This window comes from Mustela putorius, unplaced genomic scaffold (assembly GCF_011764305.1).
Source record: "Mustela putorius furo isolate JIRA1106 unplaced genomic scaffold, ASM1176430v1.1 tig00000179_pilon_pilon_pilon, whole genome shotgun sequence".
Taxonomy (NCBI): domain Eukaryota; kingdom Metazoa; phylum Chordata; class Mammalia; order Carnivora; family Mustelidae; genus Mustela; species Mustela putorius.
Window position 1 is genome coordinate 11,545,028 of NW_025421305.1, and position 13,882 is coordinate 11,558,909.

At 38.4% G+C, this 13,882-nt stretch overlaps 1 protein-coding gene and 1 pseudogene across 1 annotated transcript in view; one reads left to right on the top strand and one right to left on the bottom strand.

Annotated features, from left to right (window-relative positions):
• GPALPP1 (GPALPP motifs containing 1) overlaps window positions 1-13,882 on the top strand; it is a 42,800-nt gene that overhangs the window by 6,018 nt on the left and 22,900 nt on the right. Inside the window, exons 2-4 of the mRNA XM_004759236.3 lie at window positions 9,699-9,828; window positions 10,649-10,750; window positions 13,193-13,301. Coding sequence (XP_004759293.1) covers window positions 9,699-9,828; window positions 10,649-10,750; window positions 13,193-13,301 — 341 coding nt within the window. The remainder of the gene's footprint in view (window positions 1-9,698; window positions 9,829-10,648; window positions 10,751-13,192; window positions 13,302-13,882) is intronic.
• Window positions 6,360-6,843, bottom strand: LOC123391110 (annotated as a pseudogene).

Consider the following 13,882-nt stretch of genomic DNA (forward strand, 5'->3'; position numbering starts at 1 on the left):
TTGACCCCACTGCAACATTGAACCCCATGGATGCCTCCTTTCTATCCATTCTTGGTGCCAGTCCCTGATCACACTTCCAGTTTTTCTAAATGTGATAGGCCCTTGTGTTTCCAGTTCTTTAGAGATCCTTTTGCCTCTGCCTGGATGGTGCGTCCGGCAAGCCTCACCAGCTAAGTCACTTGAATCCTTCAGCCCCATCCCAACCATCACTTTCTCCAGGAAACATTCTCTGACGTAACTATTCTCCACAAAAGACTGAATTGGGTTCTTAATGATATTTCCAGGCTCAATCTTGTCACAAGTTCAGCAATCTTTTTTTTTAAGATTTTATTTCTTGATTTGATAGAGAGACCATAAGTAGGCAGAGCAGCAGGCAGAAGGAGAGGGAAAAGTAGGCTTTCTGCTGAGTAGGGAGCCAGGCAAAGGGGCTCCATCCCAGAACCCCGGCATCATGACCTGAGCTGAAGTCAGACACTCTACAGACCAAGCCACCCAGATGCCCCAGGATCAGCAGTCTTTTTTCCTATAAAGGACCAGATAGCAAACATTTTAGACTTTGCAGGTAAAAATCAAGATTAGTGTGAAAGTATGTATACAATAAGAGAGAAAACAAATTTTCATAATTTTTGTTGAAATCCAAAACATAAAGGAGTACAATTTTATTGTATGTATAAGCCTACTAATGAGAAGAATGGGATTACTTTTGGTGGGAATAACATTTCGTTTAATTGGGGTTCTGAGTTAGTGTTTCCTGTCATCAGAATCCATTGCTAATCTGTAATGAAGGTTGTTTCTTTAAGAGAAAGAGAGGGTGTGTACATGAGGATTTGGTTGGGGCAGGGAGCAGAGGGGGACAGAGAGAGAATCCCAAGCAGGCTCCAAGCCCAGTGTGGGCCCGATGCAGGACTCATTCTCATGACGCTACAATCATGACCCAAGCAGAAGTCAAGAGTTGAATGTTTAACCAACTGAGCCACCCATGTGCCCCGTAACGAGGTTTTATTTACTATACTGAATATATTTTTTCTGTGCATAGTTTTGCATTACAGATGTTACAAGGGAAAAATAATGAAACATAACCCCTATTCTCATGGAATTAATTATCTGTTTGTAAAATTACCATTGCAATGAGAGATCTACTTTAATAATTCTAATATAGCATTACTATATAATAATTACTAATTACTAATTATAATTACTAATTATAATTACTAATTATAATAATACATTACTATATAATAATTACTAATATAGCATTAGGACAGAGATGAACTAGTTCATTACAAGTGCCTAAAATAATTTTGAGACAAATTCGAGACAAATCCTAAAGAAGAATACCTATGAAAGACTGAAGCCAGGTGTGTCCTTAATTTTATTAGAAAGTTTATAGTGGCTTATACCAACTTACATTTTCAATATTCTTTTTCCTTTTTAGGTCACTGTCTCTTAATATTCTATTCCTTCATTATATAATAGGTATTTCCTTTGATACAACCCACTCTTTTACAGTATTTTTCCTGTGATCATTTTTCAAAAATAAGGCTTTGCATCCTTCTCAGATGAGTTTTATCTCCATCTATTTAACTATGCTCTTTTTTATATACCACACTTGTTTCTTTAAAAATTTAAGGCAAATTTATCTGTTAGTTATAAAACCAAGGACAGCACCTATTTAGACCATTTAGTCTTTTAATCATTTGAACTGTATAAAAGAATAGTAAAATCTTTTTTCTTAAGATTTTTTTTCTTAAACTACCACAACTGAACCAGGAAGAAATAGAAAGCCTGAACAGACCCATAACCAGTAAGGAGATTGAAACAGTCATTAAAAATCTCCAAACAAACAAAAGCCCAGGGCCAGACGGCTTCCCGGGGGAATTCTACCAAACATTTAAAGAAGAACTAATTCCTATTCTCCTGAAACTGTTCCAAAAAATAGAAATGGAAGGAAAACTTCCAAACTCATTTTATGAGGCCAGCATCACCTTGATCCCAAAACCAGACAAGGATCCCACCAAAAAAGAGAGCTATAGACCGATATCCTTGATGAACACAGATGCGAAAATACTCAACAAAATACTAGCCAATAGGATTCAACAGTACATTAAAAAGATTATTCACCACGACCAAGTGGGATTTATTCCAGGGCTGCAAGGTTGGTTCAACATCCGCAAATCAGTCAATGTGATACAACACATCAATAAAAGAAAGAACAAGAACCATATGATACTCTCAATAGATGCTGAAAAAGCATTTGACAAAGTACAACATCCCTTCCTGATCAAAACTCTTCAAAGTGTAGGGATAGAGGGCACATACCTCAATATCATCAAAGCCATCTATGAAAAACCCACCGCAAATATCATTCTCAATGGAGAAAAACTGAAAGCTTTTCCGCTAAGGTCAGGAACACGGCAGGGATGTCCATTATCACCACTGCTATTCAACATCGTACTAGAGGTCCTAGCCTCAGCAATCAGACAACAAAAGGAAATTAAAGGCATCCAAATCGGCAAAGAAGAAGTCAATTATCACTCTTCGCAGATGATATGATACTATATGTGGAAAACCCAAAAGACTCCACTCCAAAACTGCTAGAACTTATACAGGAATTCAGTAAAGTGTCAGGATATAAAATCAATGCACAGAAATCAGTTGCATTTCTCTACACCAACAGCAAGACAGAAGAAAGAGATATTAAGGAGTCAATCCCATTTACAATTGCATCCAAAACCATAAGATACCTAGGAATAAACCTAACCAAAGAGACACAGAATCTATACTCAGAAAACTATAAAGTACTCATGAAAGAAATTGAGGAAGACACAAAGAAATGGAAAAATGTTCCATGCTCCTGGATTGGAAGAATAAATATTGTGAAAATGTCTATGCTACCTAAAGCAATCTACACATTTAATGCAATTCCTATCAAAGTACCATCCATCTTTTTCAAAGAAATGGAACAAATAATTCTAAAATTTATATGGAACCAGAAAAGACCTCGAATAGCCAAAGGGATATTGAAAAAGAAAGCCAACGTTGGTGGCATCACAATTCCGGACTTCAAGCTCTATTACAAAGCTGTCATCATCAAGACAGCATGGTACTGGCACAAAAACAGACACATAGATCAATGGAACAGAATAGAGAGCCCAGAAATAGACCCTCAACTCTATGGTCAACTAATCTTCGACAAAGCAGGAAAGAATGTCCAATGGAAAAAAGACAGCCTTTTTAATAAATGGTGCTGGGAAAATTGGACAGCCACATGCAGAAAAATGAAATTGGACCATTTCCTTACACACACACACGAAAATAGACTCCAAATGGATGAAGGACCTCAATGTACGAAAGGAATCCATCAAAATCCTTTGAGGAGAACACGGGGCAGCAACCTCTTCGACCTCTGCCGCAGCAACATCTTCCTAGGAACAACGCAAAAGGCAAGGGAAGCAAGGGGAAAAAATGAACTACTGGGATTTCATCAAGATCAAAAGCTTTTGCACAGCAAAGGAAACAGTTAACAAAATCAAAAGACAACTGACAGAATGGGAGAAGATATTTGCAAACGACATATCAGATAAAGGACTAGTGTCCAGAATCTATAAAGAACTTAGCAAACTCAACACCCAAAGAACAAATAATCCAATCAAGAAATGGGCAGAAGACATGAACAGACATTTCTGCAAAGAAGACATCCAGATGGCGAACAGACACATGAAAAAGTGCTCCATATATCACTCGGCATCAGGGAAATACAAATCAAAACCACAATGAGATATCACCTCACACCAGTCAGAATGGCTAAAATCAACAAGTCAGGAAATGACAGATGCTGGCGAGGATGCGGAGAAAGGGGAACCCTCCTACACTGTTGGTGGGAATGCAAGCTGGTGCAGCCACTCTGGAAAACAGCATGGAGGTTCCTCAAAATGTTGAAAATAGAACTGCCCTATGACCCAGCAATTGCACTATTGGGTATTTACCCTAAAGATACAAATGTAGTGATCCAAAGGGACACATGCACCCGAATGTTTATAGCAGCAATGTCCACAATAGCCAAACTATGGAAAGAACCTAGATGTCCATCAACAGATGAATGGATCAAGAAGATGTGGTATATATACACAATGGAATACTATGCAGCCATCAAAAGAAATGAAATCTTGCCATTTGCAACAACATGGATGGAACTAGAGCGTATCATGCTTAGCGAAATAAGTCAAGCAGAGAAAGACAACTATCATATGATCTCCCTGATATGAGGAAGTGGTGATGCAACATGGAGGCTTAAGTGGGTAGAAGAAGAATAAATAAAACAAGATGGGATTGGGAGGGAGACAAACCATAAGTGACTCTTAATCTCACAAAACAAACTGAGGGTTGCCGGGGGGAGGGGGTTTGGGAGAAGGGGGTGGGATTATGGACATTGGGGAGGGTATGTGATTTGGTGAGTGCTGTGAAGTGTGTAAACCTGGTGATTCACAGACCTGTACCCCTGGGGATAAAAATATATGTTTATAAAGATTTTTTTTCTTTAAAGATCTTATTTATTTATTGAGAGAGAGAGACAGAGATAGCAAGAAAGAGCACAGGTGGGGAGGAGAGGGAGAAGCAGGCTCCCTGCTGAGCAGAGAGCCTGATGGGGGACTTGATCCCAGGACCCTGGGATCATGACCCAAGCCGAAGGCAGACGCCCAACTGACTGAGCTACTCAGGTACCCCTCAAGATTTTATTTTTTAATAATCTCTACACACAGCATGAGGCTTGAACCTGCAACCCTGAGATCAAGAGACATGTGCTCTACGGACTGAGCCAGGCTCCCCATAAAATCTTTCCTTAATCCAAACCAATCCAAAATTACCCAGTTAGTGTCAAGTTGACAAATTACATTGGTAACACTCTCATATAAGAAAAAGATGGAAGCAAAAGAGAAAAAAGAGAGAGAGACAGGAAAAAAAAAATCTTTAATACATAGAATGAAGAGGAAGAGATTAGAGCTAATCTCTATGAAAGGGAAATTTTCATAGTCATTTTCATGGTGCAGCTGTGACCTCTAGAATTTTGAAGAAAGGGTTATTGATAGAAGGTGGTATCTTCCCCTTCTTATTATAGTCTAAAAGGTGTTTTCCCTAGGAATTAATATACATAAAAGATAATTAGAAATTATTAAAGACATTAATCATTAAGCTTGCAAGTCAGATACAGTCTCCATGTATAGTTGGGGAACACTTACCTACTAACTATGCAGTCAATCTTAAACAAGAGTTGGAGAGGGATGCCTGGGTGACTCGTTGGACATCAGCCTTCAGCTCAGGTCGTGATCCCGGGTCCTGGGATCGAGCCCCCGCGTCAGGCCCTGTGCTTGTCTGGAGGCCTGCTTCTCCCTCTACCTCTCCCACTGCTTGTGTTCCCTCTCTCAGTGTGTCTCTCACTGTCAAAAAAATTAAAAATCTTTTTAAAAAAAGAGTTGGAGATATGGTTCCTGTCCCTTAATTCTTAATGTTTTCCTCTTTTGCTGCTTGATTGTCCTTTTCTAGGCATGCTGAATTACTAGTGTAGCATGTGGTAAAATTCCTACCTTTATTTAATGACATACAGAAGAATATTGAAAAAAATGCATCAGATTTTTAAAAACAAAAATTTGGATTTTAAGTCAACTTACTGTGTATTGAGTATTAAAAAAAAAAAGATTTTATTTATTTATTTGACAGACAAAGATCACAAGTAGGCAGAGAGCAGACAGAGAGAGAGGAGGAAGCAGGTTCCCCGCCACACAGAAAGCCTGATGTAGGGCTCTATCCCGGGACTCTGGGATCATGACCTGAGCCGAAGGCAGAGGCTTTAGCCACCTAGGTGACCCCTTGAGTATTTCTTCTGTAGAAATACATGAAGAGGGGATAGGAAAAAAATGTTCAGAAATAGACCAAATGTTCCAAAACTGGCCCTTTTTCCCTCAGCTTAATACCAGTAAACCCAGATACCACTGGTAGTGCCACTGACATGTTTAGTGGTCATGTTAAACTTAAAATGTGAAAAGCAAACTCTTGGGGGCACCTCGCTGGCTAAGTCAGAAGAACTTGTGAATCTTGATGTCAGGGTCATGAGTTCAAATCCCCTGTTGAGTAAAGAGATTACTTAAATAAATAAACTTTTTTTAAAAAAGCTTTTTAAAAAAAGATGTGGAAAACAAATTCTTGACACTTCCCCCAAACTTGCCTTCCTCTTAGTCTTCCCCATATTAGCAAATAGCGTTACCATCCTCCTGGCTGGCCACTCAGGCCAGAAACCTAAGACTCAACCTCAAGTCCTCCCCCCGCCCCCACAGTCTTGAGGTCTTTTATTTTCTTTACATTTGTCATGCCATGAATTCATAGGGAATGGGTTCCAGCAGTTCAGGCTCGTTTCCATTGGTTCTTCCAAAGTGTGCTTCTCTGGGCGGAGCAGGCTGACGCTTCAGTTGTACCCAAGTACCTTTCTCTTTGGCTTCCTCCTTTTTCTGCTCATTTTCCTTCACACGCTTCAGGAAGCTACCTCGGCTCTTTGAATGTTTAATATGCTCAATGTGTACATTCATTCTCTTGGCAGGAATCTTGCCCTTAACTTGTTTGTTTAGAACAATGCCAGCAGCATGCTGAGTAACATTGTAGACTCTTCCGTTTTGCCATGGTAACATTTGTGGGGCATTCCCTTTTGAACAGTGCCCATCCCTTGATGTCCACCATATCACCTTTCTTGTAGATTCACATGTATGTGGCCAAAGGAACAACTCCATGTTTTCTAAAAGGCCTAGAGAACATATAATGGGTACCTCTTCTCTTTCCCTTTGTGTTGGTCATTTTGGTGAATTACTGGAAGATGGCGGTTCCAGCCAAAAGGCCTCAAGTCCTTTTGGGGGGGGGGTCACTTCTCCCATCCAGACCATTAGCAAGTCCTCTTTGCCCTTCCTTCAAATTATGTTGCAAATCAAATTATTTCTTGCCAGCTTTCTAACTCATCTCCCTTACTCCCAATCCCCCAGTCTATTGTCCATAAGCAAACAGGTATTTTAAAAAAATGTAATTCAGATTATGTCTCTCCAGACTTAAAACCTCTCAGTGACTGCCTATCATTAAAACCCAAACTCCTTACCACATCTCATATTAGTATCTGTTGAGTGCTTAGTGGATGCCAGCTACTGTGTAAGATGCTTTGCGTGTGTTAATTGACGTAATCTTCACAATAGCCTTTTGAGATTGGGAGTATTATTAACCTCATATTACAGATCAAGAGTATAACACAGGTTGGTTAAATAATATCCAGGGGCACCCCAGTGGCCCCAGCGGGCTGAGTGACCAGCTCTTCGTTTCAGCCCAGGTCCTGATCTCAGGGTGGTAAGATCAAGTCCCACACTGGACTGCCACTCAATGTGGGGCAGGGACTGTCTGCCTGAGATTCTCCCTCACCCCTCCCCCCACTTGCACATGCTCTCTCTTTATCTCTCTCTCTCTCAAATAAATAAATAAATCTTTAATGCATAAATAATATCCAAATCACATAGCTAGTTAGCAGCTAAGCTGGAATGCAAAGCCAAAGAGTTGACTCCAGAGCATACAGTCTGGCCCCTTTATCCCAGCCTTATCTTGTCATTTTGCTGACTTGGCTTGTCCTTCAAGCATATCAATCTTAGTTCCATGATGGGATTTTTGCAGTCGCTCTTTCTCTGTCTAGACTGTTCTTTCCTCAGATGGTTTGGTGGCCACTGTCATCTCATCATTTAAGTTTCCATTCAGATGTTTTCTCTGAAAGGCCTTCCCTGACCTCTGTCTTTAAAATTCCTTTCCCACATATTTACAGTCACTCTTTATATTTGTTTCCTTTTTATATTGTTTTTGTAGGAGTATTTACTTAGTAAGTATTTGTTGGATGGATGGATGTTGACTCTTCATTGAATGTTGCCTAGTATAGTGATTAAGGGTAGAGGCTCTGAAATCAGACTCCTGGGTCCATATCCCAACTCCTGTACTTAATTGTGTGAAGTTGGGCAAGTTGCTTTCTGCCTCAGTTTCCTTATCTGAAAGGTAGAAATAATAATACTTCCTAATAGGGTTGTTGTTAGAATTAAATAAGTTAATGGTAATGCATGTGAATCTTTTTTTTTTTTTTTTTAAGTAGGCTCCACACCCAGCATGGAGCCCAATGCAGGACTCTAACTCACAACCCTGACCTCAAGACCTGAGCCGAGATCAAGAATCAGACACTTAACTGACTAAGCCACCCAAGTGCCCCTTGCATGTGAATTTCTGAAAATAGGGCATAGAAGGGGCTCTTGGCTGGCTCAGTCAGTGGAGCATATGACTCTTAATCTCAGGGTTGTGGGTAAAAGTGCATCACATATCAGAACTCAAGACATATTTTTTCTCTTTTATTTATTATTTTCAAGTTTTTGCTATTATTAATATTGAATGACTAGCATGCCAGGAAAGTTCTTTGGAAAATCATATTTTCAGGCCCTACTCCAGGCCAGCTGAATCAGAATCTCTGTGGAAAAGGCCCAGGAATTTTTTTAAAAGATATTCTGGCTTAGGGCATGCATGCATAAATATACATATGTAGATACATAGATAGATATTATATATATATATACATATGTGTGTGTATATATATATATATATATATATATATATATATATGATTTTTTGGCAGTTGTGATAAGCATCCAGGTTTGGGAACTATGGCAGCAGAGTTTTAGCGTCACTGCTCAGGTTCAGTATAGACAGGTATGACGTGACATCATGCAATGGCATTATACAGTAATTTGTAATTTTGCTAAGTTGTAGAGTGAGAGCAAGTCATTGTGGTGAGTGGTTCCAGAAAATCCCCATCCCCCATCCCCAGCATCAACATCCTGGTGTAGCCTCATTCTCTGTGTCTTTACTAGTAAGCAGTAAAGCTTAAAGTGACACTAATTTTTGTTTCAGCTTGAAAAATCATCTCAAAAAGAAAACAGGGATGCCTGGGTGGCTCAGTCAGTTGGGCATCTGCCTTCAGCTCAGGTCATGATCCCAGGGTTCTAGGATCAAGCCCCGAGTTGTGCTCTATGTTCAGCAGGGGAGTCTGCTTCTCCTTCTCCCTCTCCCTATGCCGCTGCTTGTGCTATCTCTCTCTCTCAAATAAATAAACAAATCTTAAAAAAAAAAAAAAAAACTGGGAAGTATGATGATGCCAGTAAAGATACTTTTTAAAGTGGTGGTTCTTAATCATAAACCAGAATGGATAGTCTTGATTATTGATTTTTAGAGTATGGAATGGCAAATTTGTTGCTTGGTTAGCACCGTGACGTAAATATTGCCTATCAAATGCTGTCTGTAGGAGCAAAAACTCGTGAAACTATCTTGGCAGTTGCACCAACCAAAATTGGAACCAATGCAAAAATTGTAAGATGTCAGGGAAGTTATATGCCATTGTTACAGTTACAAGTTTGGGTATATTAATTTTTTTGTGAATCTTATACTACGTAAACCACGATTGCTGTCTTTCTGTAGTTGGAAAGACAAAACCACAACATACAAAACAGGGACAAATGAGATTAAATGTTCCTAATAAGTAATAGCCCACAGGTGCTGTGAATTTCAGAAGAGAAGATATAAGATCCCAGCTAGGGGGTTCATTGAAACAGTTGTGGCCACTTAGGACTTACACAAGAAATTTTCTTCAGTTGCAGGACCAGCTCTGCCCCCTAATTATAAAAGCAGTAGCTCGGAGTCCTCAGACAGTGATGAGGACAGTAGTTCATTATATGAAGAAAATCAAGAATCTGAAGACGATGACAGTGGTCCAGTGGCAAGGTCGGTCACTTAAATTAAATGATAAACCAAGCTTCAAATCTAGCATACATTGGCTGAAACAGATAGCTAGTCAGAGAACAACATATCTGTATTTTTACAGCAGAAGAAGAAATCCTTTCACACAGCATTGCCTCATGAACTATGCTGTGGAGAAAGAAATTTATTCTAGTAGCAGATAGCTGTGGAGATACCTAGGATTTTGATTAAATTCTTATTGAAAGGATTTTTCCTGAAAGTATTGCTGCAATGACTAAATATTCTAAATAAGCCATAGCATTTCTTTTAAAAAATTTTTCTACAGTGGATGGTTTTTGCTTAAGTAAATGAATGACTTCCCTCTAACAATCTTACTTACCATAGATCCATGTAAATAAGAAGTGGAATCTTTGTTTAGTATTGGGTTGCAAGGTTTTTTTTATGCATTTTAAAGATTATGGACAGAAATAGCAAGTTAAAACCCTTCCTGAATGAGATTAAAATGGAGAATCATGAACTTTTTTCTCCAAAATTTTCAGCATGTAGACTGTTCAAAACCTCAGCAAGTGGAATCTTGAATTAACACTGTAGAAAATATAGAAAACTGATAAAGTATTCCCACCAGAGAGAATTAACCAGTCTCTATTCTAGACCAAAAATAAATTCCAAGAAAAGGTTAGTGTAAGATCTACTGTGGTATCCATTTGCTGTTATTGGGCAAGATTAATTTGTTAGTATTTATTATCAGCATTCATACAACTAGTTGGGAGTTAATGGCTTCCTTTAAAACTCAAAACTTCTCTGTGAAAAACATTTGCATAAAGTTGCGCTACTGTATTTTTAGAAAACAGAGGAGAAATCAAGATGACGACGACGATGATGATGAAGGGTTTTTTGGACCAGCTCTTCCTCCTGGATTTAAAAAGCAGGATGATTCTCCTCCAAGGTGATAATGTGTGATAGTTCAAGCCTGTCTTGTCTGAATATTTCAATTGGTGTTTGTTAATTCACTAAAGAGTTGTCCAAAATTGTTGTTTAACTTACAGACTTAGGTAACATATGAAATGCATAGGGAAAAGTAATTGTCTCCTATAACAAAAATGACTATTTCATTCTATATAAAAATTTTGTGGTTTATAAAAAAAAACTTTGCATCTCTTAGGTGATGTTCACAAGAGTGTTTTGTAGTAGATTGATTGGAACATTATCCTTCTTCCCCCCTTTTTTAAATAGTTAAGGTTGCACACATAGGGAGTGTCCTGTCTGGCCTGGGGCTGGAATCCTGGTATTTGACTTTTAATATCAGACACTTTTTCAGTTTTTTGGTGATAGAAGAAACAATTCCTGTATGCCACGTTTAACAGTTTGACTGACTTTTCTGTACCTCAAATTTGCCATCTGATAAATAGGATAACAACAAGTACCTTTCAAAATTGTTGCGATGATTGAGATTTCATATTTACATACATATACACATGTGTGTATGTCTCTTACGTGATACCTAGCCCCAAGTGAGTATATAGTAAGTATTGATTCCTATCTTCTTGGAATTGTATAATTTTTAAATGCTGAATATGAAATTGTACACCAAATTGTTTATACTTCAGAACGTTATTACTCATATACAAGAGCAAATAGAAGGGGCTATTGTACATTTTACTTTCAAACTTTGTAATCACATTCGTCAGCTCCAATTTTCATATTACTTTGGTCTTTTTAGAATTAACAGGGATAAACTCTCCACTGATTTTGTATGGCCCCCAAGTCAGGAATAATCTTTAAATGGTCACTGAAAAAACAAAGACAAGCATGCCTACAAGTCCCAATGGTGGCCTCAAAGCTTAAAATGTCCTCTATGGCCTTTTACAGAAAATTTGCTGACCACTGGGGCACAATATTCCTTTCAAGAAAACACATTATTAGGTGTAGAGCAATTTCTTTCTTGAGAGTTGTATTTTGGCTATTAAATGGCCAGGATCAGAACCCAGATCTTCTCCTGGTAGCGTTTTTCCTCTGCCAAGAAGCTTGCCTGTGAGGCTCTAGTTGAACTCAGTACAACCTGGAAAATTCAGCTCAGGACTTCAGTGCCATGTTGGTTGGTAATCCTGGCACAGTGACATCTCGGGGGAGAATGTTGGTATGAAAGAAAGAATGAAGAAACTGAAAAGCTCAAAAGAGAGGAGAAAATATCTTGTCTGTTATTTTTTCCCTGATGTAAGGCTTTCTCTCATTTGGAATGATGAGATTTTAGGCGCTTTTCGCATTTGGAATGATGTCAGTTCCCTCAGAAATGTGGCAGTGGGGCAGCTTGAAAGAAAATGAACTTTGGGGGGGCGCCTGGGTGGCTCAGTGGGTTAAAGCCTCTGCCTTCCACTCAGGTCATGATCCCAGCGTCCTGGGATCGAGCCCCACATGGGGCTCTCTGCTCAGCGGGAAGCCTGCTTCCCCCTCTCTCTCTGCCTGCCTACTTGTGATCTCTGTCTGTCAAATAAATAAATAAAATCTTAAAAAAAAAAAAGAAAAGAAAAGAAAATGAACTTTGGCATCAAGGAGACCATGGTTTAAACTCTAGCTCAGCCACTTAATTATTTGTGATATCCTTGGGTATGATTTTGCTAACCTAGAAAATGGAATGACTTACACCAACCAGGGTTGTTTGAAGGAACAGAAAGGTGCTCTAGTTGAAATGTGGTTAGCACAGCACCTTTTCCCTTGTCTGGAGGTCTCACGTGACTTATATTCATTCTTGTAGACTTACATTCATTCTTGTAGAGCTCCACGTCATTGTTGGATCATTGGTGAGGACAGTGTTTAGATTTTTATACTACCTTGGCACACATAACCATTAATTGCCAACTTCCGTTGTATGCGTGTGCTGTTTACATTCTTAGAACTCAATTTCTACTTAAGGAGTTCTGACTATAATTAGATCGCCCCCGAAAAATGTGTCGGTGGACAATGACAGTCAAAAGTGAAAGCCAAAGCACAAAACAGAAAAAGATCTACACAGGCTTCAATTCTTAATAAGGACTTTTTTAAAAATTGGTATTTCTATTTAATGTAGTTCTTTTAGGAAGTGGCATACACCAGTGCCACAAAGATTGGGAATTACTGGTTTAATATCTTAGCATTGGCTAACAAATAGAAAGTAAAAAGGAGAAAATTAGATTTTTTTTAAAGATACTACTAAGTGGAAAAATACTAGGTTATAAAATAAAAATATGTTAAATAAAATTCTTGTTTTCAACATTTTGTTATATTTTGGCTTTGAACATTTTGTTATTTTGTTATTTTCAACATTTTGTTATATTTTGGCTTTGTGAACTTTTATTCTAAAAACTGCTTTTTAAAGTCAGGGAGAATGCTAAAGGTACATTTTATTTTTCAGGCCTATAATAGGTCCTGCACTACCACCTGGTTTTATTAAATCTACTCAGAAAAGTGACAAAGGCAGAGATGATCCAGGACAACAAGTATCATCATATTTCAACTCTGAGGTTTGGAAAATTTTTGGCTAAAGAATAAGATGTAGCAAACTCAAGACTTTACAAAGTAATAACTGTATTCATTTGGCTCAAATGTAACGAATATGCAGCCCTGTTAGCCTGAATCTAGGATTGTAAGGTACAGAGATGAAATCAAAAGCTTGTCCCAAAATGGAGATGTTACAAAAATAACAAGACAGTTACATGATGACAAGGATGTTATTTATTCATCCTTCTCATCTTTGAAGGGAAGCTTTAAAGTGCTAGGAAATAGAACATGATGAAAAGTTTAAGGAATCATTGTGATTTGACCTGAAAAAGAGGAAGCTGAGGAATTTGTTGACCATGATCTTTGACTTGAAATCAGCTCTTACGTATACAGCTATAGTGCCGATATATAACAAAGCTGGGAGTTAAGTGATGTTATGAAAAGATAGGTCAGATGATTTTATAAAGAGTCAAGTACAAAAGCTGTTTTCTTGTTAGAGGCCTGGTCCTTATCAATAGCTGAGATTTGTAGAGTACTTTATAACTTGTAATGCTCTTTCCCCATCTATGGGTGAGTATTATTTTTATCTTCTCTGCAACCATAT